This window comes from Lichenostomus cassidix, chromosome 1 (assembly GCF_008360975.1).
Source record: "Lichenostomus cassidix isolate B80296 chromosome 1, HeHo_3.0, whole genome shotgun sequence".
In the NCBI taxonomy this organism is placed as follows: domain Eukaryota; kingdom Metazoa; phylum Chordata; class Aves; order Passeriformes; family Meliphagidae; genus Lichenostomus; species Lichenostomus cassidix.
The window spans coordinates 6,189,803-6,214,436 of record NC_139479.1 but is presented as its reverse complement, the minus strand read 5'-3'; the positions used below and the strand labels follow the sequence as shown (position 1 = coordinate 6,214,436).

At 40.3% G+C, this 24,634-nt stretch overlaps 1 protein-coding gene across 3 annotated transcripts in view; it reads right to left on the bottom strand.

Annotated features, from left to right (window-relative positions):
• Positions 1-24,634, bottom strand: part of LOC146444138 (amine oxidase [flavin-containing] B-like) — a 50,536-nt gene that overhangs the window by 11,178 nt on the left and 14,724 nt on the right. For all 3 annotated transcript variants that reach the window (XM_085048706.1, XM_085048722.1, XM_085048716.1), the window contains exons 2-10: positions 22,644-22,738; positions 21,627-21,764; positions 10,602-10,706; positions 9,827-9,918; positions 6,452-6,593; positions 5,041-5,190; positions 4,261-4,420; positions 3,402-3,498; positions 2,598-2,651 (exon numbers count right to left, since the gene is read on the bottom strand). In XM_085048706.1, coding sequence (XP_084904832.1) covers positions 2,598-2,651; positions 3,402-3,498; positions 4,261-4,420; positions 5,041-5,190; positions 6,452-6,593; positions 9,827-9,918; positions 10,602-10,706; positions 21,627-21,764; positions 22,644-22,738 — 1,033 coding nt within the window. The remainder of the gene's footprint in view (positions 1-2,597; positions 2,652-3,401; positions 3,499-4,260; positions 4,421-5,040; positions 5,191-6,451; positions 6,594-9,826; positions 9,919-10,601; positions 10,707-21,626; positions 21,765-22,643; positions 22,739-24,634) is intronic.

Genomic DNA, 24,634 nt, shown 5'->3' with positions numbered 1-24,634 from the left:
GCAGGGCACCACGAAGGTGTGAGTTCACAGCTGTGTGCTGAGTACATTGAAAATACAGATTAGTTAGTTTAAGATAGCTGTGCAAAGGAAAATATTGAGCTTCAGGTCAAGGGCATCTTCGGACTCTTAAGAAACGTTGACTTTGGAAGGAATTATTCATCAATAATAGGGTATTATTTGACAAGAAAAGAGAACTGAACAAACAAATGAACAAACAAAACCAAAACCAAACCAGCAGTTTCCAAAGGATTGAATTGTATCAACAGAAATCAATCACTGAGGACATTACCCCTAATAAGAGCAATATTTGCATCTGTGCTGGTCTCTCTGCAAGATCTGCACTTTTTGTCCTAAAGCAATTCAAATAAACTCTTATTGATGGATTTATAGTTAATGCTAGCATGAAACATACAGAACATGCAGTGAGTAAAATCCTTATTTCTCGCCTTTGGGCTCAGCTGTAAAATTGCTATAAGCACTAAATAAGAGGAATGTTATGCCTGGAGCTACCAAGGCAGGGTCCTGTTGAGAGTCACACTGTGCCCAGTGTGGAAGAAGGGCACAGGCAGACACTCAGCTCCTTTCCCTGGTCTCTTATTCCACAGCAGTGTGTGATGCCTTCACTGCACAGAAAGGGAGGGCAGAATCTCAGCACTGGCACCTGGCCTGGGAAGACCAGCTGGAAGGCAGCAGTGAGTTTCACTCCCTTCAGACTGGCTTAGCCGTAAAATTATTTCCATCTTCTCCCACAGCTTCTGCTTTCAGACATGATTTAGGAGAGCTGCTACAGACTCTACATCCTAATCTACATATTGAAGGATTACCAAAACCCTTACCCGGTCCTCAGCAGGACGAAGGAAGAGTCCAGGTTGTGTTGGCAAGTGAACAGAGCATCTCAGCAAGATGCAGGGGGTCACAAGAAGCCTGTGCTCAGAAGAGATCCCTCCCTGCACCACCACAGCCCCCATCTGAACTGTACAAACTGGTTGCACCCTGAGTGCACACTGGGAGAAAGCTTGGGTTCATGTTCTGCCTTCCCCTGGACCCCTATGTCCCCTGGAAAGGAGATTTGTGCTCTTGGGGAAGACAGGAGCTGCAGTGCAACCAGCAGGCTCCTGCCTTTCCTGGCTGTGGCCAAGACTGCTAGAGCCAGAGGCACCTCTGCACTAGGGGACAGCCGGGAGGTACAAACCTGGGCATATTTCACAGCCATTCTTTACCAAAGCAAAGCCTTAGTCTAGGGTTTATTCCTCAAAAGACTAGAGTTCAAAATTCAGCAGAGGCAGGTAATTGTGCCAGTGCTTTTAATGCCCAGGGAAAAGCAAAGTGCCTTGCAAACAGCCAGAGGAGACCCTAACTTCATAGAAAGAAAAGCTGTTCTCACAGACTGCAAATGCTCAGTTGTATCGAGGATATTCACTCAGAGTGTAGGACAGCATTTGGTGTTTTGGATGGCTCAAAATGCTGGGCACACTGTGTTTCAGAATACCTACATGACTTTTATCATCTGGCACCTGCTGGGTGTCTATCTCAAAGCCTCAGTGCTTGCCCATTCCTGCCAGAATTAAAAGGACTCTGTGATACCAGGCTGTCATTTGAAAAGACTGAGACATAAACAGCTCCATTTAGACCCATTATCCACAGACTGCCAGACTATCTGAGGTGACTGCATCTTCTCTAGTTAGACTAGTTATTACTGTAAAAATGTTTACTTGGGCACAGTATTCCTTCTATCATACTTTAAAATCAAATGTACTTTCTCCCTGTCAAACCAAGGCTCTCCTCATAATCCACACTTTCTACTTGTAGCTTTGATTCAATCAGACACAGTGAATCAGAGTGATGGGAAAAAAATCTTTACTTTATAAATTCTATTTTAGTAATATACCAAAGAGCACTACTCCATGCAGAGATGTGTTTCAAGAAGACAGTAAAACGACCTTCATCTGTGCCTGAAGGGCATTTTTCTCCCACAACTGAGGGTGCCGAGGCAGAAACAGTTTTCTAATCCCTTCATGATGCTGAAACTTGCTCATGGCAGCTACAGGTTAAGGTTGAGCTAAGTCACAGACACTGAAAGGACCCTCCAGGGGGATTAGGAAAAAAAATATTGAACACAATGGCCAAACCTTTCCCTTCTGACAAGCTTTCAAAGAGCCCAGGGCTCCTGCAGGAAGCCAGGGAGGCAGCACTGGGGGAGGAGGTTGGTCCTGGACCCTTTCCAGCAGAACTACTACACTACTTTCATATTTCATATTTCATATTTCATATTTCATAATCTACACTACTTTCATATTCAGCAGCTTAGAGCAGATCTTCAGCAAGAGTTCCATAAATAGAGCAGCCTTGCAGAAAAACAAGAGCCAGAACCAGGGAGTTTCCAAAGGGTCACCACATCTGCTGCCAATTTGTGAGAATTCTGTGGGGCCTTCATCCAAACACAAGTAAGACATCTTCTTGCTTAAAGTGACGTGTCTGCCTACTGGCACAAAGTTTCAGACAACTTCCTTCAAATTAGGGCATTTTTTTCCTGCTCTGGTCACTTATAACAAAATTTTGACTGGACTTCCCCACAGATCTGCAGGGTTTGTACTTACCTTTCTTCTTTTGTGAGACCTGTCAGTCTTCTGCACTTCCGAGCAAGAATGAAGCTGTAAGACCACAAACAATTTACTCCCATTATGCTGCTACATTTCCTGCATTATTTAAAATGCCAATAACTTATGATGAGATGCTGTGATTCACAGTAATAGCTTTAGGGTCTCTAATAAAAATATCCATTTCACCTCTCTGCATAATGTTCTGCCTGCTGCTTGCAGGACTCATTTAGGAAGGAACCACTCTGAAATTCATGTTAGAATATTTGCATGAGCCATTTCCCAATTACTTTGATTTTACACAGCCTTGGGTGCAGGCATATAGCAATGACGTGAAGCCTGGGATTGAGCTGGAAATTATTTTTTAATAAAACTTTTAGGATTGATCATACTTTCTGGCTGTTAAAAAAAACCAGAACAAAATAAAATATAGTTCTAGAAAACAAATTTTCCTTTAAAGAACTGGAATACTTAGAGAAAACTTTTCATTTCTGCAATCATATTCCCTCTCCTCTCCTCTCTTCTCCTCTCCTCTTCTCCAAGTTTGTACTTTGCCACGCAAAGGGACAAAAGATAACAGTGATAAAAAGTAGAGAGAATTTAATTTTTTTAATTAGCAATGAAATCATAGAGGAAACTTGAAAACTTTTTTTGAAGTAAAACCATCGTAGAACATCACCATACACTGAGAAACTCAACCTTTAATTAATTTAAAGTATTTCCTTTCAAAAATATCAAGCTTTCCATTTCAACTGTCGCCTCTAAGACAAAATAAAGGCATTAACTAGGCACTCTGTCCCTTACCCTATTATGGCAGGAAAGCTGCCATCAGGCTTAGTATCATCAAGTGTTAAACCAATTGCAGCATCCTCATCTTCAATGATCATGGTACCACAATACCCTGTTAAGAACAAGGTGGAAAAGCAGTCACGATCCATGTATCAAAATGCAGGAGCTTTCAAGAAGCAGTGAAGTATTCAGTCACCTCCTGCTGATCCATCCCAAAACTAATACTCAGAACATGACAGGATACAGAACCCTTAAGTTCATTTACAAAGATGGGGAGTGGATGACATTTATAGGCAAATAGATGTGGGCTTATTTTAACTAATAATGAGAAATGTGTGTTACTACATTGCAGTCTGCCTTCAATTCGGTGATTTCCAAAAGAAAGCTGAGGAATCATGATGGAAGGATTCAGCATGTAAGAGGATGACTAGCCCAGCTGGGATGTCTATGTGAAGACAGCTAATGAAGACATTAATTGAAGCTTCAATTAATGCTGCCCAGTCCGTTCAGAAAGCAGAATTTCTGCAGACCTTCCCATCACACACCACTTGTGCCTTGACATCCCTGTACAAGTGAGAGAGGCTCATCTCATACCCAGCTGCCACCAAAGGAAAGGACAACAAAGAACAACCAAGGCAAGAAGCAACAGGCATGAATTCTCCCTCCATGACCACCTCCTTCTTTCTATTCCTTCATCTACCCCCTCCTCCCAACTGATCTCTCAAGTTTCTCTCACAGGGGAAGGCAAAAATGGCATACGAGGAAGGAGAATATGAAGTCTCCTTCTAAGGTTTAGCATCTGAACAAAGAGAATGTTCTGTTATCCTCTTCCCTCTCTCTGTCACTGCTATGCCTTTCAATTAAAATGCAATACCTTTCTTCCTCCAGAAAGTTTCCTTGTAGTACACGATGCACTTGATGACTGAGCCCATGGGGATTCTGTTGATGAGTTGGTTCCTCATTGGGGGCAAAGGTGGGTTGAAATGTATCTTCAAACAGAGAGCTGGGGGAATGGCACTGATCACATATTTGCCCTGGAAAAGGAATGACACATAAGCCAAATACCTTCTCCCCCATTTCAACCTAAGTAATGGTCTTGGCAGACATCTGGGGAGGCTGCAGGGTGTATCTTGTGAAGCAATTTTGGCATTTAGCATAAGAATTGCAAAACTAAAGCCTCACAAAATCCTGCCCATTAAATAACAAACAGGCATGACACAAACAGCCATCTGTTCCAATGATGGGCAGCTGCCCTTTCCCTGGTGTTTAAAAGAAAGAACTGTGCTGGGAGAGTCCACTGGTCTCCTTTCCTTCTGGACTCCTCTGTTACCACTTGGAAGCAAAGCTTGCAGTGTTTTTTACTGAAAGTTTGTTGCTAAATTGCATTTTACATCTTACAATTATCCTCTAATTCAGAAAGTAACAACAACACAAAAACATGCCAGGAAAGGAAAAGTTTGGATACACACTTTGCTTTAAGGCATCACTTTCAGGCTGCTACATTACTATTACTTCAGGACAAGAGGAATGTGTGACTTTCTGTCACAGTCACTTAAATCTCTGCTGCATTTTTGTACAGGATTTTGGAGAAGTCAGAAAGGAAAAGCCAAAGGTTTTGTAGCCACAAAAGACTTCTCACTAGACATGTCATTACCTCGTACAAGTCATGGTCCAAGGTTTCCACGATGACACTGTCCCCCTTCTGCTCGATGCGCACAACTGGCTTCCTCAGCCTCACCCGCCCTCCCAGGCGCTCCATGATCTTCTCACTGATCTGCCCAGAGCCCCCAACGAACTTCCTCTCCTGAAACACAGAAACAACACCTCAGCAGAGTGGTGCTTGTAAAGTGAGCATCATGAAAAAAATTTCTCTTGGCATTCAAAACAAACCCCCTTCTTCCGTTGTTACCAAAACATTTTTGGGGATTTTTGCAGTCCCACCTGGAAATGTACCCATTTTACTTTCTCTTTCCGTGAGCTTGTCAAATACTTCCCATATTTGACCACCATTTGAACTCTAGTCAAAACTAAAAATAAGAGTAACCTCATAAGAAAATCCCTTCTCCAAATGTGGTCTTCAAAAAGATTCCAGAGCCTTGTGAATCAGCAAGACTTCTGAAAAGTGCTTAACTTTCAAACCTTTCTCTGAGTTCACTCATCCCTGCAGAGCTCTGTCTCAGAAGTAGGAAACCTGATCTTCATGATAAATAACAAGGTGTAAGGAGTAATGTAGCTCCCATCAAAAATATCTGCTGCAGCACATAATCCAACCTAACTTAAACTCAAATCATCTCTAACATGGTACAGAATCCAAATAATATTTAATTAAATGTATTGAATTTAAATTATCTACAGTAATTGCTTATCGATGCGTATTTATGCATTTTAATATGGTTAATGAATTTTCATTTTTATTTATGATTAAACAACTAGCATTTCTAAAAATATATCCATTTCTAATACAATTAGTCAAATTTGCACTTCTCAAGTAGAAGACCATTAAGAGAGTCTTTACTTTCTTCAAATGCAGAAGCAGCTCTAATGTACCAGATTGCAAACATTTCAGAGCAACACCATATTTATGCAGGGATGTTCATTTTCTTTAGACTGATTTTAAAATCTTAATGGTGTTAACACTTGAAAATTTGCATTTTAGGAACCCATCTCTGGGCTACATTTTCAGTACAAACTTGCAGCTGACACTATCTTCATTAAGTGTTTCAGCAGTGCTAAGGATTGCTTCAGCCTCGTGACAGAAATAAGCAAAAGTAGAATTTTCTCTTTTCAATGTGGATAAGCAAAGCAAGTGTTTTAATCCGAATCCAAAAGAAAGCCAGACACAAATCTGCTGATCCCTGGAGGCAACACCTTCAGCACAGGGGCAGTCTTCAATATTGGTTTGGCAAAATCCAGATTAAAGAGTAAATGAATAAAACAAGATACCAGTGTTCTACTGGCTCAAAAGTGGACATCTCAGTTGTCCCCCTGAACTAAAATAAACCAGCAAAAGAATGAAATTGAACCAGGGCCTGTCAAGAGCTGCAGGAGGTGATGGCTGACAGTACCTGTCCCCCGTTGGTGGTTGAGAATATCCTCGTTGTGCCCCCACACTGCTTCACATACCACAAAAACCAAAGGGCAGAGACCTCGTGGGGCTCAGAAGTGACATCCACGTTCACAAACAGAGTTGCAAAACTCTTGGCAGCTCTGCAACGGAGACAAGGAAGTTAGTTAATTTAAAAACAGAATAATGCTGACAAGATTGTTCTTGAGTAGGCAGGAGATTCTGTTTGGCAATCTCTCCTCTCACTGTGGGGGCAAAGGATTCCTTTATTTCAGCTGAAGTAAGAAAATGTCAATTCCTTTCATGAAATATTTTTAATATAACCCTGCAAAAAACATTAACCAAACACTGCTGTATTCCAGGCAAATTAGGGCATTTGGAGACACAAAAGCCCAAGATTATAAAACTTTATGCTACTAATGCAAAGTTAGCTTGTTATCCTAGCTTCAGCATTAAGAAGAGCAAGCCCTCCTGTCTTCATAGGACTCCAAAACCACTCTGTCCCCTGGGTTAAAAACCAGATCTGCATCTCTGTCTGCCCCTGCTGAATGCCTGTCCCCTCAAGAACACAGCATAGAGATTATTCAACACCTGTCATAAAAGAAGTTAGGGGTCTTTTCTAAGATAATTATCTAAAATCTATGGATTAGTCAGCCTCCATTCACTGCCCAATCCTCTGCTGTGCTCAGGGAGAGTTTTGCAGCTGGAACACAACAAGGAAAGACATATAAAGTAGGAAGCTCTAACAGAAGAGACAGCATTTGTGACAGAGTCTGGCAAGAAAAAGGAAAAGAAAGGATATTTTTGGTAGCTCAACTCAGTATTTTCAACACTGCCCTGGTGTCACAGAAGCAGAAAACTGACCTGTCTAAAAAGGGATCACTGCTTTATGTCCTACAGCCTGTGCTTTCATAGCAGCTTTACTGTAAATTAATGTACAAACCTGTACAAGATTTTGGGGTGCACTAAGAGTTAATTAAGGCTCAGGGAAATACTTCTCCTGTTGTAAGTAAATATTTCCCTCTGCCTTCACTCTTGGGAGGAGTTTAAGAGACATGGACAGGACCAGGAGATGCTCAGCTCAACTGCATTGTAACTGACAGGGATGAAGACTCTATTGACATTTCATAAGCAAGGCATCACAGCCAGTACAGAATCCACTTCTGGTTGCTTCTTTCTATTTTTTGGTCTTCAAACTTTCAAAAAAACCCCAAAGAAAGTAACTCTAGCACACTTTTCAAACAGCATTAGATCTACATAGAAAAAAAGCATTTTCTTTCCTTTCTGAAAATGCAAAGTCCCACTCAAAGCAGATCCATTTCCTGCAATATGGGTGCATTCTGAATTCGTTCTTGACAGCCAAAAATAACGCATACATTTTTTATAAATTTTCCGTTTGTATAAATACATACTGTAAAATATGATCAACTCTGTAAGATATTTTGCCTAATGTATACGTATTTATTAATATTTTACAAGCAGATGCTATTAGATGCTACATCCTACTGCTGCTACCTTCTCCTGTTGCTTTTCAGCTCCTGATTTTTTAGCTGGGAATGGCAGCATGATTTCCACCAAGAGTCCTCAGGATATTTCCAGCGTACAGCTCTAGCCAAAAGCAGACTTGCACAGTCTGTTAGGTAAGAGGAGATAGTAGAAATTGCCCTTCTGGATTACCTTCCAGGGTGGGAAGTTTCTGCCGCATGTTACCTAAACCTTCAACAAGCTGAGCAAATCAAGCTGACATGCACATATAAAATCTGAAAAGCATCTCCATGTTATGCCAATATTCAGGTAAAATGTCAAGTCTTATCCCATCAGAGTTGGAAAAAACATGACTGTAGTCACATGAGCTACTGGATATTGAGTGACCACCAGTGTGTGGTGTTTTGCTGTGTTTTGCTCACTTGCACAGTTCCTCACCCCATCTGAGGCTCAGACAGCCAGCAGAGCTCTCAGCACACATTTCTATTTGGTTTTACTGAATATGGACAATGATACAAATGAGAAATGCTTTCCACATGCTTCTGTGCAATTGTCACTCTTGCTAAAGCAAAACCACGACCCAGAAGATTCTGAGTTTTTTGCCAACTGTCCATTAACAATCATAAAAGTATAGAATGGTGAAAGACCCTAAAGTGTCCTTTATCACTTCCAGTTCCAACCTCCCTGCCATGGGCAGAGACACCTTCCACTATCCAAGGTTGCTTCAAAGCTCCATCCAGCCAGGCCTTGAACACTTCCAGGAATGGGGCATCCACAGCTTCTCTGGGCAACCTTTGCCAGTGCCTCACCAGCCTCAAGGTAAAAAAGTTATTCCTATTATCTAACCCTGCCCTCATTCAGTGTAAAGCCATTCTCCCTCACCCTATTACAAATGTCCCTGTTCACTGTCCCTCTCCAGCTCTCTTGTAGCCCCTTTAGGCACTGGAAGGTGCTCTAAAGTCTCCCTTGAGCCATCTCTTCTCAAGGCTGGAAAACTCCAGCTCCCTTAGCCTGTCCTCATAGCAGAAGTGCTCCAGCCCTCAGATCACCTTTGTGGCTTCCTCTGGACTCACTTTAACAGCCCCAACATAAACAGCAAAGGCCACATTGCTCTCTAGAGACTGCCTGAAGCCATAAAAATGCCCCATAAAAATACCAATGACCACACCAGCTTTAGTGGGCACCAACAGGTTTCCTCATCAAGCTCCAGCTTGTGGCAGCCACATGCCAGGTGCTCAGCAATTCTGAAGATGTTGCTGTAGAAATCGATGTGTTCTACAGCAACCAGGATTAATGGCCTTTTTTTTTCCTTCAGTGAGAAGAAAAGCAATCAAACTGCTGTTGAATGGCAAGTGAAGAAAAATTGCTTTGATGTATACATAAAAACAGGAAGCATTTTCAGTTTCCCTGGGTGGTATACAGTGCAACAGCTAAAGAATAGAATGATGAGTGCTAAAGTGATTTAGTGCTACTGCAAGACAAATGTTATCTTTACAGCACTTTGGTAAAATCAGCTGGTCCAGCACAGAATAAATGTGTATTGTTCCATCAAGAGTTTGATTCAAAAACCTGCTGTAACCATAACATTTTTCTCTTAAAGGCTAAACACCCAGTAAAAAGCAGGAAAGTGCATGTAATAGATTAGGGTACTACCCATCTCTTCAGAAGTAATCCTCCCCAGATATATTTTCCTTTTATCTTTACTTTAGTCTAAAAAGTAAGGGAAATAGAACAGACTCTACTGAGTATGCTGACAGGTGTCATGGCCCATTATTACAGGACTTTCTCACCCCTTTTCTTTAAAAAGGCTGTATTTTAGTGATAGTTATATCTGTTTGCTCTAACATATATAAATATAAGCTTTTGTATTCCATATTAAAAGGTTTCTTACTTTGTCCAGCATGTTTTATCTATGAAATCTTGCATAGTCATTTTGTCCCATTCTTCTGCACGTGGAGCCTTCCATGGAGCTTCATTGGGAATCTAAGGAGACATTAAGAAAAGAATTTATCAGCAAGTGAATTAGTGACAAAGAAACACAAATTATTTTGTCTTCAAATGCTAATTCAGTCTGCAAATTTCTGGCAGGTAACACAGTGAACTTAAAAAAGAATGCTTTTGGGGGAGAGGGTTTGTTTATTAGCTTGTTTTAGCATCCTTCTTTTTTTTAGGTTGAAAAATAGAGAACACTTTTAGAATTAAGAAAGGTCTCTAATTTATTCCATATTTCTCACATTTATCTATACAAGTAAGAGTAACCTCTTCGCCAGTCTTGTAGCTCAGTCAATGGGAAACATACACTATTGGTAACAAATCAGAACAGACAAGTTGAATTTGAGGATAGAAAAGGGCAAATGTTTGAGATCTGCAAGCCTCTTAAAATATTACTTACCACATCATCAGGAAAGGTGGTAAAAATCAATCACGGGCATAAACCCTGACCTTCCCATAGGCAGAAAAACAAAGGGATGAGTGCAGATACCCTCAGCAGCACAGGACTCAGAAGAGCTTGCCAGGCTGGCACTCTCAGATGTGCTCTGACCATCAGTGTGTCCCAAAAAGTAATTCAAGCCAGAGCAGCTTTGCCTGTCTGCATCCTAATCCCTTCCCTCTGCTCTTCCTGGAGACAAGGTGAGCTGAGACAGCTGCAATGCCCCAAGTCATACCTCCTTTCCCATTTCATCCATGGTCCTCCACAGGTTGTTGTAGTCCAGGTAGGCCAGCGGGTTCCACATAGGAGGGAATGGGCCTTTAAAGGGGTAAGATTTACCCTGCAAGACGAAAAACAAACAAAATCATCATTAAGAAACCTTAAAGATGACCATAACCATGGCTTCCACATGTGGGAAGCTGCAGCAAAAGGTTAAGAGTTCAAAAAAAGCACAAATTTAATCAATCCATGTGACAGGTTTTGTCTCTGTGTGCAGAACACAGCACAAGAGGCAAGCGGGACAAAGTGAAACACAGGAGGTTCCTTCTGAACATCAGGAAATACTTTTTCACCATGAGGGTGCCTGAGCACGGGCACTGATTTCCCAGAGAAGTTGTGGAGTCTTCCATCCTTGGGGATGCTCAAAGGTTACCTGAACACAATCCTGGGAAACCAGCTCCAGGTGGTTATTGTGTTATTCCCATTATTCTGCATGTGCAATTTCAGTGTGACACACACCTGAATTAGCTAGTCAGTGCAGAACTGATACTTCACCCTCAAAGCTTCCCATTTGGCACTTCTGGGCTACCAAACTAACACCCTGCAGTAGAATCACTAAGATCAGACAAAAACAAAAAAAAAAAAAAAAAGAGCAGCACTGTTTGACTGAGTTGAAAAATTGGCAAATTGGCTATTCTCTACTCAAGAGGAGATATATATACATATATTACCTTTTTTCCTCCTAATTGTTCATGAAAAGACCGAACTCTTAATTGCATTTAGCAGTTTGGGGTTTTTTCTTTCAAAATCAGACAAAGGTAGTAGTGGTAAGTTTTATTACACACTAAATCATAGTTCAGAGAGCTTCCTGGGAAAAAAAAATAGGTTCAGATAACCTAAAAATTATCAGTCCTGCAGAAAATGTAGCATTTACTAAACAGACTTATTCTTCCAGTCCAACACCCCTAGCTGTAAATTACAGTGGGACACTGTGATCAATAGCAATGTCCTAATTACATCATTACATATTTAATAGTCAGATTTTATATATCTATATCTCCAATATTAGACATTCAGAAAGCCTAGCTTAATTAAGAGTGGAAGACAATGGGTAATTTGTGGAGCTACTTTATTTACATGGGATTTCCCTGTCTGACTATATGGATGGCAGCCTAATAGCTTTAAAAATTCACAAAGAAAGGCTCATTAGCATTATGTGGGCACTTGTTTTTTCACAATGCATTCTGGACTCCATAAGATAGATAAATAGTAAAGGCCATATTTCATGCCACAGCTGATTTTTCTAAATTTATATTAAATTATGTATTTAAGTACTAACTTTTAAGAGATATTTGATGCAGCACCACACCAAGCTATCCCTAAAAAAGTATTAACACTGCCTTAACAAAATCATACTGCACCAAGATTTAATATTTATAACCAAGTAGCAACAACAACACTGTCTTTTTGAGGAGAAGTATCCAAAGACCACTTACTCAAAGAAATGTCAGGCTTGATTTGATTTAGCCTCTTTATTAATACTGTGAAAGAAGGGACACAGAGCACATTATTCAAATCTGCAGGTGTCTGCAAGCACCAGAAGAGACAGTAAAAGGGCACAAAGGGATCCTGCAAGACTCAAAACTTGGTCTGGAAATAGCAAAATGAGATATAACCTTGAAAAATGCTGGCTAATAACTTTGAGGACTTTTAATTCAAGGAGAAAGATACTCAGAAATCAGTAAGGCCAAAAATCAAACTTAAGAACAAGAGAAAATTCATTTACAAAACTCCCAAACAGGTTAGAGAAAGTGAAGAAGAAACTGGTTTTTCACCTAGTCTTTGTGGACAGAGAAGACTCTAATGGAATCCTTGTCAAGAACACCAAGGAAAGGAAAGTTAGGAAAAAAGCAAAATGGAGAGGAAAGCATTTAATCCTTTGGTAAATGGACATCTGAAGAAGTGGTTACAAGACAACAATTTAATTCTGTAGTGTTTTTGAGGATAAATTGTGATTTTTACAACAACAAAATCAATTTTTCAGATGTTTTCAATCAGAAGTTCTGTACAGCCAAAGTAGATCTCCAGTCACTTCATGTGCCAGAGGCACAAAGGTTGTGCACAACACTTCCAATTTAAATATGGGCATTATGGCACATGTTCACCAGAAAACAGAGTGAAAGAGTATTGTCTTTATTTTTTTTTTTCATTCAGCATAAAACAAAGTGCATTTCTGCATCTTTTGTGCTCAACCATATGAAAATACTGGAATCAGGAAAACAAAACCTGAAATCAGGAAAACTGTAGATGTAGATGAATTGAACAAGTTTGCTTCATCAGAGGCATTTGGTCCCAGCATGAACATTTGGGTATTATTATGGAATTCCTTAACATGGGATCAATTTATCCTGGGGCACACATCAATTCCTACTTGGCTGCCAAAGGAATGTAACAGAAGAACAAAACCTCTTGGACCAAAGGCCCTCCTGTCTGAGGTGATAACATCTGAACCATGCAGGAAATTGCCTTTTAGACATTTGGGGCAGATTAAAATTCCATAACTGGCTCTGTGGCTTCAAGAAGTCAGTTTTACTGTGCTTTCTCCTGAACTCTGGAGCCACCCTTCACTAGTGTCAACACCATGGAGGTATTCCAAAGCCACAGCTCACCAGTTTGGTTTCAAGCACCTGCTATTGCCCAAATCTAGGTTTATGAAACAAGTATACTGCTGTGCTCAAGAAAACCAGGACAGCATCAGGATGGGTTATTCTAATTACTGGTTTAGTTCTGAGCTTCCTGCTCTGCCAGAGGCAGCCCTAACCCAGTTATCCCCTCTGAGTTAACTCCAGCCTTGTGAATTCCCAGCGGTGCTTCCTCATGAGTGCACAGCTAAGAGACATATTTTTGTTTTACTGTTCTTCTCTTTCACTGCATTTGAACTGCCAAAAGGAAAATCTTGGCTATGTCTCTTGTGTAGGAATCTGGGGTGATGAGTCTCACAAAGAACAAGAACAAACTTCTACCTGACAAAAATAAAAACAGTCATCAAAGTTTCCAGTGAAAATTACTTTCAAGAGCTCTTAAAGCATCTCCTAAGGCCTGATCCTTATTTCTTGCACAAACAAAACTCCAGGAGCTGTCAATCAGAATTTTGTTTGAAAAGAGACTGCCAGACTAGGCTCTACACAGAAACTAAAATAGCACCAAAGAAAGACTACTGATAGTTCTGAGTAACTACCAACAAACCAAAACATTTCAGCTTTACTTGAAAGTAAATTTGCATTTTTGCAAACACAAAAACCTTCTTGATATTTAGGCAAAATTTGCTTATTTGCTGAGAACAGCATTCTCTGTGCCTCCTGGTGTTGTGTAATCTCTAAAGAATAACAGGACACTTGCATGCCTCAAGATGCACAAAACACTTCCTTTGCAAATATTTTCATACCCAAATCAAGCTGTATAAAACCATCACCAACAGCCACCCCTTCCAATCACTTGACATGGTATTTCAACACCAGTGCTATGATGCTCAGAAGTACTTCTTGCCCTTTTTTTAAATTTATATATAAAATTTTACTAATGGTTTCATGGTGCCACTTGCAATACTTAAAAAAACACAACAGCAGCATCAGCACTTGCAGGTTTACCTTATGCATCACTTGCTGCTCACAAAGGCTGCTGCTGCACTGTGGGCTAAACCTCTCTGAAGAAGCTGAAACTGAAGGGAGGAAACTCATGCAACCCAGCTGTCCCAGGAATAAACCAACAGGGAAATGAGAAATCCAGTGTTTGTCACAAACTTTACAGCTCCCAATAGATTTTTCCAGCCATCTGTTTCATGTCAACCAGCATTTGGCTGAGTTACAATGGACCCATGCAAGTCATGCAGAAATGAACTTTCTTTATACATCACGTCTGTTTCAGGTCAAGTAGCTGACATAAGAAATGGGTTATTACAGGGGAAAAAAACCACCACAACATGACAACTAGATATCAGCAGCCCCTTGAATATCAGGGACCAGATGTCACCCATTTTCTCCTGTGAGGGTGACAGTGAGTGAATGCTTAGCTGAGAAAGGACTGCCAGGAAATATCAATACCTTAATGCAGAGTGGGATTCTCAGGAGAAAACCTGCTTTTGCAGGCCCAGGACAACTTCATACTCCCCTAAACGTTATGTACCCAGGTTATGTAGCCAGAGTGAGATGCAGCACTGTGAACTGAAAGCCCTGGTGACAGTGATCCATGCATTTTTCAGAGCATAGTATAAACATCTTATAAATAAAGTCAGCTCTTGTTGGAGCAAACGAGAAGGTGTGGTGCATTCCCTGCATCCCTGAATGAGCACAGATATTCCCTGAGCTAAACCATCTAAACCTTGGACTAGCTGATGCTCACTTCACCCAGACTTCACTCTGCATGCTAATTCCCAGCCACACAGGTTTATTGGCACGGAGTGCCCTCTGCTGATTCACAGCACTGCTACATCACACACACCCTCTTCTCTCACCTTAAAATCCCATTCATGTCATGCATATAAAGCTCAGAAACCATCAGAGCCCAAGCTGTGACAAGGAAAATCAGAAACAGAAAAGCATTACTTCAAGCTTTTTACATTACTCTGTACCTGTCTCAGATGCTGTGCCTCATCTGCTGCCTTCTGGAAAAGCATCATTTTGGTTTTGTTTTTTGGGGGTGTTTAGGAGAGGGGTGTATGTTTGTTTGTTGGTTTTTGGGGATTTTTTGTTTGTTTGGTTGGTTGGGGTTTTTTTGTTTTTAATTTGTAACATCTAACAAGGTATTTTTGAGACTAAGCCTCTTGTATAATCATAATTCTCAATTAAAAAACGGCAAGTAGCTGGACCACAATGAGAGAGATTATACAGCCTACTTAGAAACTGTAACAGTGCTGACTTCATTGAAAATCCCTTCATTGAAAAACTGTTCAGAATCTCATATGCTCAGCTGGTTACTATACTGACAGACATCCTAAAGTTAAAAAGACCTATAGGCTAGAAAATATAAATGCAGCAGGGAAAAAAATGTATAACTGATGGTGCAAAGCTACAACATTAAGAAACGCCAAAATTTCCTCCAAACATCTTTCAATATTTAATTTGAGTTCACCAGCTGTGGATGCCAACACATCTTGGGGATTTCATTAAGAAAACTAATTCCATTTTTAGTGTTGCACAGGCAGACCTGGTGGATTGGAACAGGCATTCTGATAAGGGAAGGGGCTAATTGAGAAAAACTTCTTTCTGTTGTATTATGGAAATAAAGTCCATCTTCACTCTGCCACATTGGTCATGCAAACTGTTAATTAGCTGTCATACTTTAAAAAAAAGCAGAATGAGAGAAACACCACTGAAGTGATTTAGAAAGTGAAATTGAGGATTGTAAGGATCTGCTCTGAATTTAAAAGCTGTGTGTAACTATATATGTACAACTATTTGTTCCAATCAGTTCTAAAAATAATTAACTAAGTCTCCTTCCTACTAGAATGAGATTTCTTTTTTTTCAGACACCAGAAAACACCTTTAGAAAAAGCATTAAGGTATCTTATGAAGCACATATTTATAGGAACTTTGTTTCTAAATACTCTTTGAAACTGGGCCTGCATGTAGCTTTCAACGCCTGAATTAAACTAGGCAACAAAGTGGATAAAATCAGTTGAAAACTTTTCAGTATTTCTAGAATTAGCCTTAGGAAAAATCCTCCTTCCCTTATCAAGCAGATAAATGTGGCATAAATAAATGAAAACAAAAGAAAAGTGGAGCTTCATTTGGAAAAAAGCCTTCAAAAAAACATCTGCCCATAGTATAACTGAGCATAAACTAGAACACTGCTTTTAAACAGAACATGACTTTGGGTCACTTAAAATACGAAACCTTACATGAAATTTTACAGACATGTGAAACCCAGTATGTTCAGCCAGTTGTTTCTGTATTAAATACATATTTCTCTAATTCTGTTTTCCTGTAGACATTAATCAGCTTCTCTAGGGAAACAAAAATCAGCTCTACAATCAAATGCAATTGTAGCTTTTCTCCCAGCAGCCTCAATTAAATAATCTAGGTGGGAACACAACTCCTTTTCCTCGTCTCCTCAGGAACAGACTGTGCAGTCTGGGAAAGCTGAGACTCAGGAAGATTTTTTCCACTTGAATTTAATTAAGAAATGCATGCTTTATTTACAGTTTATTTTTCTTACTACTTTCATCCTCATGCTACCATTAGGTCACAGCTTCCAGCCTTCCATTCAATCTTCCTGATCAATAATCACCCTTTGCAAGACCTTGCTTTACAGTCCCCCTTGACAGAGATCACTTTGCAGATTTGATGTACATAATTGCTTCTTTCAAGCTGCTCTAATACAAACATCCATATTTTAATTTAAAAAGTCCTAATTAGGAAATTTGTTCTTTCAAATTCTGCCAGCCAGCTGACACAGAAAAAGGGGGAGATGCCCCTCTATTTACAGGGCAGGTCCAATGAGACCAAACCAGTCCAGCTTTTCCTACACTCCTGCTCTTCATTCACATATTTTTTACCAAATCATCAGAATTTCCTGCAGGATTTCCCTTCTGGGAGTCTGGAAGATGCTTTCACCAACTTCAGCCTAGTCAACCCCAGACTCACTTTTGGAGCTACAAGTGAGTGTGACAATGACACAGCATCTCATGGCAGGAATGTCTGCATCCTCATCTCCAGTAAAGAGTTAAAATAACATAGATCTGTGTTCAGTGATGACATGTGAAACTATCAAGGCCCTATAGCAATTTAAGTGTCTTTGAATTCACTTAGCTTCCCTTTCAAGACATGAGATGCCCAGCTTCTGAAAGGTTCAGGTGTATTCCTCAGTTACCCAAGTTCTTGCTTACAAATTGTCAGTAAAAAGAGGAAAAAACAAAAGACATGAGGCTATTTCACCTCACATAAACTGATAGTTACTGAGTGTCTCACACTCTTTTCATTCTCTGACTGCACTCTAATTGAGATATATGAAGAACAATGAAAGCACTTTTATCTAGTCGTTCAAAAATCCATTTAAGCTGTTAAGCTTTATACTACAGACTATGCCAGGAGATACTGCCCTTAGATTCGTGGGTGAAAAGCTTAAATAAATCATATTTCTTAGCTTCAGTGCATATATCATGGATATCATATGAGAAACACCAGTAAATTCTGTAACTTTAGATACAACTGCTAATTAAATCCAAATAAAACATGACCATCATTCTTCTAATTCATGGACAAGACCACTCCAAACTGCATTTAAATGAGCACAAAAGTGATGAAAATGAATGACACCCAAGAGTGCTGTAAAATTTTGTTCTGCAAGTCTTCTGTAGATCAGTGTGTAACCTGGCAAAATCAGTGCAGATTTGGGGTCCTGGTTAAAAGTACTGTGTGCACAGGATTAAATATTCACCTTCACAATATGCTGTAGACAGGGTTCACATTATCACTCTCCCCAGAGCTGTCAATTATTTATCCTTGTATGAAAGTGGTGCCAAAATTCAAGTGGGTGTGACATGGGACTCTGACACATCCAGCCAGTGCTGCTGGCAGAGGGATCAGCAAGAGGAAAACTCCATCCTCTTACAGGGAACTTAATTGAGGTAATGATGTGGCGGCAAGTTGCTGTCAAGAATTTATCCAGTGTCTAGAGAGCAGACGCTGCATGTTTCCCCCAACATCTTAACCTGAAAGGTCCCCCAGGATGGGCACCACGCTAAAGGAGCATTTTGGTGCTGAAGAAAGAACTCAGCTATAACCACATGAGGAATGTTTCAGCTGCAAGAGGCTGTGAAAACTGCCAGCAACCTCAGCCAGCTGTCAGCACCATCCCATCCTGCACTGAGACAACACAGACATGACAAGGAATGAGTGTCACTGCCATTTTTTACCATCAGGAAATTCCAGGAGGCATCATGGCATTGTCCCATAAGAAGATCTGGTAAAGAATGGGATCAGAAGATGCTCAATTGGCACTGTAGCTGGAAAAGGAACAGGTCATGCTCATTGTACATGAGGGAATCAAGTTCTAAAAAGATCCATTGGGCAAACCAGTCATACAAAGAAATGTTTCCTCACACAGATTTAGGACAGCCCAACAAACCAGCTCCACAGTTATCCTGGACAAAGAACCTTCATTACAACTGAAAATATGGCAAATTTGTGTTTTAAAATGCAGAAAGTTTGCACAGCTAATGAGATTGCACAGAAGTGAAGTACTGCTTGAATTAACAAGGAAAATTTGATCATTAGACCCTCACAATAACTGGCATGTTATCATATTTCAACACTTCTTTCCACAGACTGTTACATGGCGAAGGTAAAAATTATCTGGACTATATGCACTTAGCTTTGCTTTTTTAAAAGACAAAAGCTCTCATTTTGGTGAGGAAAATAAATACCACTAGTCAAAAGTTGCAAATCTGCATATCTAAGGTAGGACCCTGAATCCTTTCTTGGGCAGCTAAGGAGAAGTTATCTCAATTTAAGAGGCATTTTTACAGATTTTACATCTGCCTACCAGTCCAGTGGGAGAACTGTTAGGAGATGATGACTTCTCAGACAGTTCTGCTTTTGCTTCTTAAATCTGGATTTATGAACCTATTTTCAGTTAGGTTATTGAAAAATCAATGGTGTTCAGGCAGCAATTTGCCTACCAAATACTACTTGCAGAGCTATAGTAATTTTCTCACTAAGGCTGATGAGCCAGTATTTACACAAATGAAAAGAACATACTAATCTCTTTTCAAAGACCATGAAAAAGGCTGCTTAACAAGTGGAGGGAAAAGAAAAAAAAACTATAGGGCAAGAAATATAATTTTGAGTTTCTGTGAAGACATCACACGAAATATAAGTGAGACCAAAAATATTCTCACAATAGAACCTGACATTAAAAAAGATTAAAGGAGAAAAAACCACGCAACCCAATCAAGCTGGTAAAGCCTAATTAGCAGAGACCTACCCAGAGATCAACAAAATGCATTCTTTTCATTTTGTAGTACAAAGAAGCTGCATATATTACTTGTATTAAAAAGCCTCTAAAATTAATTTAATTAACTATGAAAGGCTTGATTTTGCCTTTGGGTATAAGTAAAAACAGCGGCTGATTTTACAAGATGCACTGTGATGCCTGATTGTGTAGCTAAAGAAGAATTAAAACCTTTAGGTTTCATCGCCTCTCTGGGCTTGGATAATTTTGTGGTCCAGAATTTAATTATATTTGGCCACAGCCACAAAGCTTGGGTCAGCATGAGGATTCAAATGCACACAGGGGACACAGCCCTTGGTGTATTTTGGAATTCACTAATTGGAAGCACTGCTTAGATTGCAACAAGCCCACGAGCATTGTCCATTTTCAGGGAAAGCATGGACAAGTCCTGTGGCTTAGAAACCTGTGAGGAATGTGCTACAGACACATGAAATGCACAAGGCTGAAGGTTTAGCCACATAGTGCTCACATGCCAAATATTAAACTCTGAGTAATTCTTTAACTATGTTAATACTTTACCACAATTTTATAAACAGAGAAGCAAAAAAGGAAATAAAGGATTTAAAAATGAATGAAATCAAGAGATGCAAAGGAAGTGCTGCTGATTGTGGAATTATCTCCTCTCTTTACCTCTTGTTTGGCTACCAGGGAGTTCTGGCACATTATTCTCTTCCTCCTCTTTTCAGGAACTCCTACAGGCAGTTGAGCCTAAAAACTGTTTCAATGCAACCTGCAGGCTCTTAGCATGACCTGGGAGCACTCAGCCAGCAGCTGGGATCTCTCTCCTTGGAGACTTTCAACACTTGACTGGGAATAACCCCAAAAACCAGTGACTTCTGGCAGTACTGTGGAATGACCCCATGCTAGGACAGCAGGTTGCCCTGAAAAGCTGGGCATCCTGACTGGCCATGTCAAGTGTTTCCCCTCGTGGTATGACCTCCTATTGCTCTGGGGGAGATTTGAAGGCTAAATACTGTGAATAAACAGAAAATCTGGTTTTAAGGACAATGCCAGAGGCCCACAAATCCAAACAGTGTGGATGTATCCATTAGTTCTAGCACAGAAATGGCAATTACAGACAGTTACCAGAACAAACCACTTTGAGAACATTCTTGTTTTTTATAACAATTGAGTGGAAAAAATAATGGAAAACATGACAGGCCATCATTTCTCTATTGCTGTTTTTAAATCTGTCAGTGTCTTCTTTAACCTTTGATCAAACACCAACTACTGACAAATATTTTGCCAGTCATTACACAGTGGCTTTTCCTAAGCATATCATGAAACTCAGAGTTAATTTCTTTGGGTCTAACATGGAAAGTTTCCATTCTGTGGGAGTACAACACTAGTCTATATCAGGAAAGGAGAAAGGATGCTCTTTTGGAGAATGACTACTGAGAATACGTGGGCTTTTCAACAGCTTTGCCATGGCTGTTCTATTTCAGACCACGAACAGATCGCTTAGATCTGCCTCCACAAGACTGTCTGACACCCAGAGCCTTTTGCAGTTACTATTTTGCCACTCTGCATGCTGTTTCCCCATCAGCAAAACCAGACATAACCTTTCACATTTCTTTCCATCGACATAACAACTGTCACTGGTTTAGGAAGCCCTTCCTGAGAAACTTTCAGCCTGCTTGGAGATACATCCAGGACTTCTGAAAGGGATTTTTCAGACACCTTGGGCAATGCATATCAGAGCTGACCTGCACAGAAGAGTCACAGTTGCAGTGTTCATAAACAATGCAGGTTTTTGAGAGCTTTTACTTAAGAGGTGAGACCTGAACCAAGTCCTGAGCGAACAGGATGCACCTACAGGGTACATACATAGATATGTGTGCACATGGTAATTTACCCTAGCATAGTAATTTATTGGTAATTTCATTACCAAAACACTTATTTTTTTCACCAACAAACTCAGATGCTGCATACTCAAGCAGGTATTTTCCACTGCAGCAAGAGTGGAAAACAAGGAGAAAAGATAACACTACAACTTGCCTGTTTACAGCAGCAGCTTGAGAGCATCTCTTACCTTGACATGGTGAATCAGGTGCTCAACTTCATTCACTTTGTATGTCTCTATTCCCAGCTCTTTCGAGAGCCGCAGGAGACGATTCTGTGTTGGTCCCACGTAAGCCCCTCCAAGGTCCACATATTTCACTTGCTTATTCTAGTTTGTGACACACAACACACAAAAGGGAAGAAAAAAGGAAAAAAAAAAAAAGCCAAAACCAAAAGAGATAAGCCCTTTGTAAATAGCACATGAGTTAAAAGCACAATCGAGAGGAATGGAATGAAATTAAACACTCCCAGAGCATTTTGGCTAAGATTCTTCTCCCCATGGAATATAAATCCTTTGGTAGAGTTGTGGTGTGGTGATTACTGAGCTCATAACCAGTATGCTGGTTATGATTTGGAGTTCACAGCCAGAACAACTGGCCCACTGTTACATTACAGCCTCAACAAGAGGACAGAGCCTGCCAGGCAGGGAGAGGACAGAGTCAGAGACACTGTGCAGCTCTTGCTCAGTCAGACATCTCAGTCAGACCAGTTTAAAACACACTGTCCTGGGAAGCAGCACAGGCAAGGTTTTCTAAGGGGCAGAGTGTGAGAGGCTGTCCCAAATCAAGACAGAGCAGAAGGGAAAAGAGTGAAGGGAGACATGGTATTTACAGATCCCAGCCACCCCTGATGCTCCTCTGCCCTACACCACTCTGTCTGAGCCATGTTACAATTCAGCTCAAGGCTCTTCACAGCATCCTTGGCCTCATGGGTGTTTTCTCCACAGAGATTTCTACAGTGTCTTTCCCTGGGAAATGATTTTGAAACATAGCTCATCATCTTCTCCTTTGCAAATGGATGACTCCAGAGCCTGCAGATCACACAGAAATATTCTGTCCTCACCAACATGCCAGCCTTTCCCTACTCTTATTGGTATAATATCAGGAAGTTTCCAACCTGCCTAATACTCTAGATATTTTGCCCCATACATATAGAATATACTGCAAGTATGAATATGTAGCAAACAAATGGGTTTGGAGATAATTACCCTCACAGTGAAAGTTCTTCCACCAACCCTGTCATTGGCTTCCAGCACCACCACATTCAAGCCTGACTCAGTCAGTAGCTTGGCTGCTGAGAGACCTAAAAGATGAAAAGAAAAGCAATTAAAGAACACTTCTGTACATGTACTGCACAGCTTTCGTCACTTGATAGGTAAACACTCCCCTAGCTGTCCACCCAAATCCTGAATTTTTCATTCAAACATTATGCCAGGGTAGTGAGGTGGTGGAACTAAAAACAAAAAGACCCAATAATCACTAAATGTCAGGCAAGGAACTTGCAAACTTTACTGTTTGTAAACAGAAAGTTGTCCTCCCCAACATTTCAACTTTTATTTTTATATGTAACTTTTATAACCCCAACAAAAACAACAACAACAACAAAAAGAAGTTTTATTAGCACTATCCTACATTTCAAAAGTTTTCCTGACACTTGTTCTACATTTCTGCTTTCCAGTTCTGAATATTTTAAAGCACAGCAGCAAAGTGACAGACAGTCAGGTCACAGGTTTCATCTCCAGAACAACACATGGTCTGACTGAGAAGAGACAGAATGTGCAGCTGTGTGTGGCAACAAGAATTAAAAATATCTGGGATAAGTCTATCCCAAAAAATTGTTTTGCTCCTCATCCATTTCGTTAATACATTTTATTATTATTTATTTCCATCTTGTGGCTCTTGAAGCTGAGACACGCAAGCGAAGGAACAGGAAAAACAGAGGAGGCAACATCTCTTTATAGTTCTGATGTCATAAATCCTCACAATTGCAGCAGAAAATATCAGTGTCAAGCCCTGCAGCAAGTGTGTCAAGCTGCTGTGGGAATGAAGGGAACTAGAAAGGGAGCACATGGAGGGAATACAGCCCAGAACCTCCCAGCTTCCTAAAATCATCTCTGCCTCTTACTTCAGCACACAAACGGAGATTTAAATAAGCCAAGGTGTTACTTTGGCCACATGTGACTTCCTAGTAGGACAAGAGTTAATATCTAGCAGGTTGTGTCATCCTTTTGAACCAACAGGATGTGCTGAATAAAGTTCAGCAAGAGGCCAGGCTGGAAGCCACAGTCATACATCACAATTTATCTATCCTTTTTGGCTCTCTGCCTTGTTACCATGAGAATGCAATCAGCTCCCTCTGTGTGTCCTAGCACAGGCAGCTTCTGAGTTGTCATCCAAGCAGATTGTTCCAAGCAGAAGCAGACATGGAGGAAACAGCAAAAAGCATTGGCAGGAAAAACAGATGGTCAAAGCTAAGATGGCAGGACTGAATGAAATGAAAATGTAGAAAATACAGCAGTCCTGGAGAGAGGCTACAGAACATTCTGATCAACAACTAGTGGACTGGGAGGAGGAGAACCCAGTCCTGTTCCCAGCCCTGTAGTGAAACTTCTGCATTGTGCTGGTTAAACCACTTAAGCTCTTTATTTCCATATCTGGGGAAAAAAAAAAAAAAAAAAAAAAAAAAGATACAATAATGTAGACCTATCTATCTATCTATCTATCTAAAGAATTTGACATTTTCTGAAGAAAAGCCACAGATGTTTCCATTAAAACATACCCTCCTGCTTTTTTTTTCCCCCCTAGTTTCATGGGCTTATTTATCTTGGGTTTTCACATAAGTGTTCATGAGAAAACTAGTAATGAAACTGATAAAGGTCTTTCCATACTTCCTACTGAGGAAATTATATTGCAAAAACATCTGGCTGGATCAGTGGCCTTGACTACACTCAAAAATATTTGATGATACCAAGGAAGAACAAAATTCAGAAACAGCCATGGTATGTAAACATGGACAACCCTTCCAAACAACTAGCAAAGAGAGATTGGCTCCTGGAGGAAAAATAGGCAACAAAACTCCTAAATAAATCTGGCCTATCTGTTAAAGAAAAAAAAAAGTTGCTTCTCAAAAAAAGACAAGTACTTCATCAGCTGGGAGAGGATCAATAGCAGTTATTAATAATTTACAGAACGAATGCAT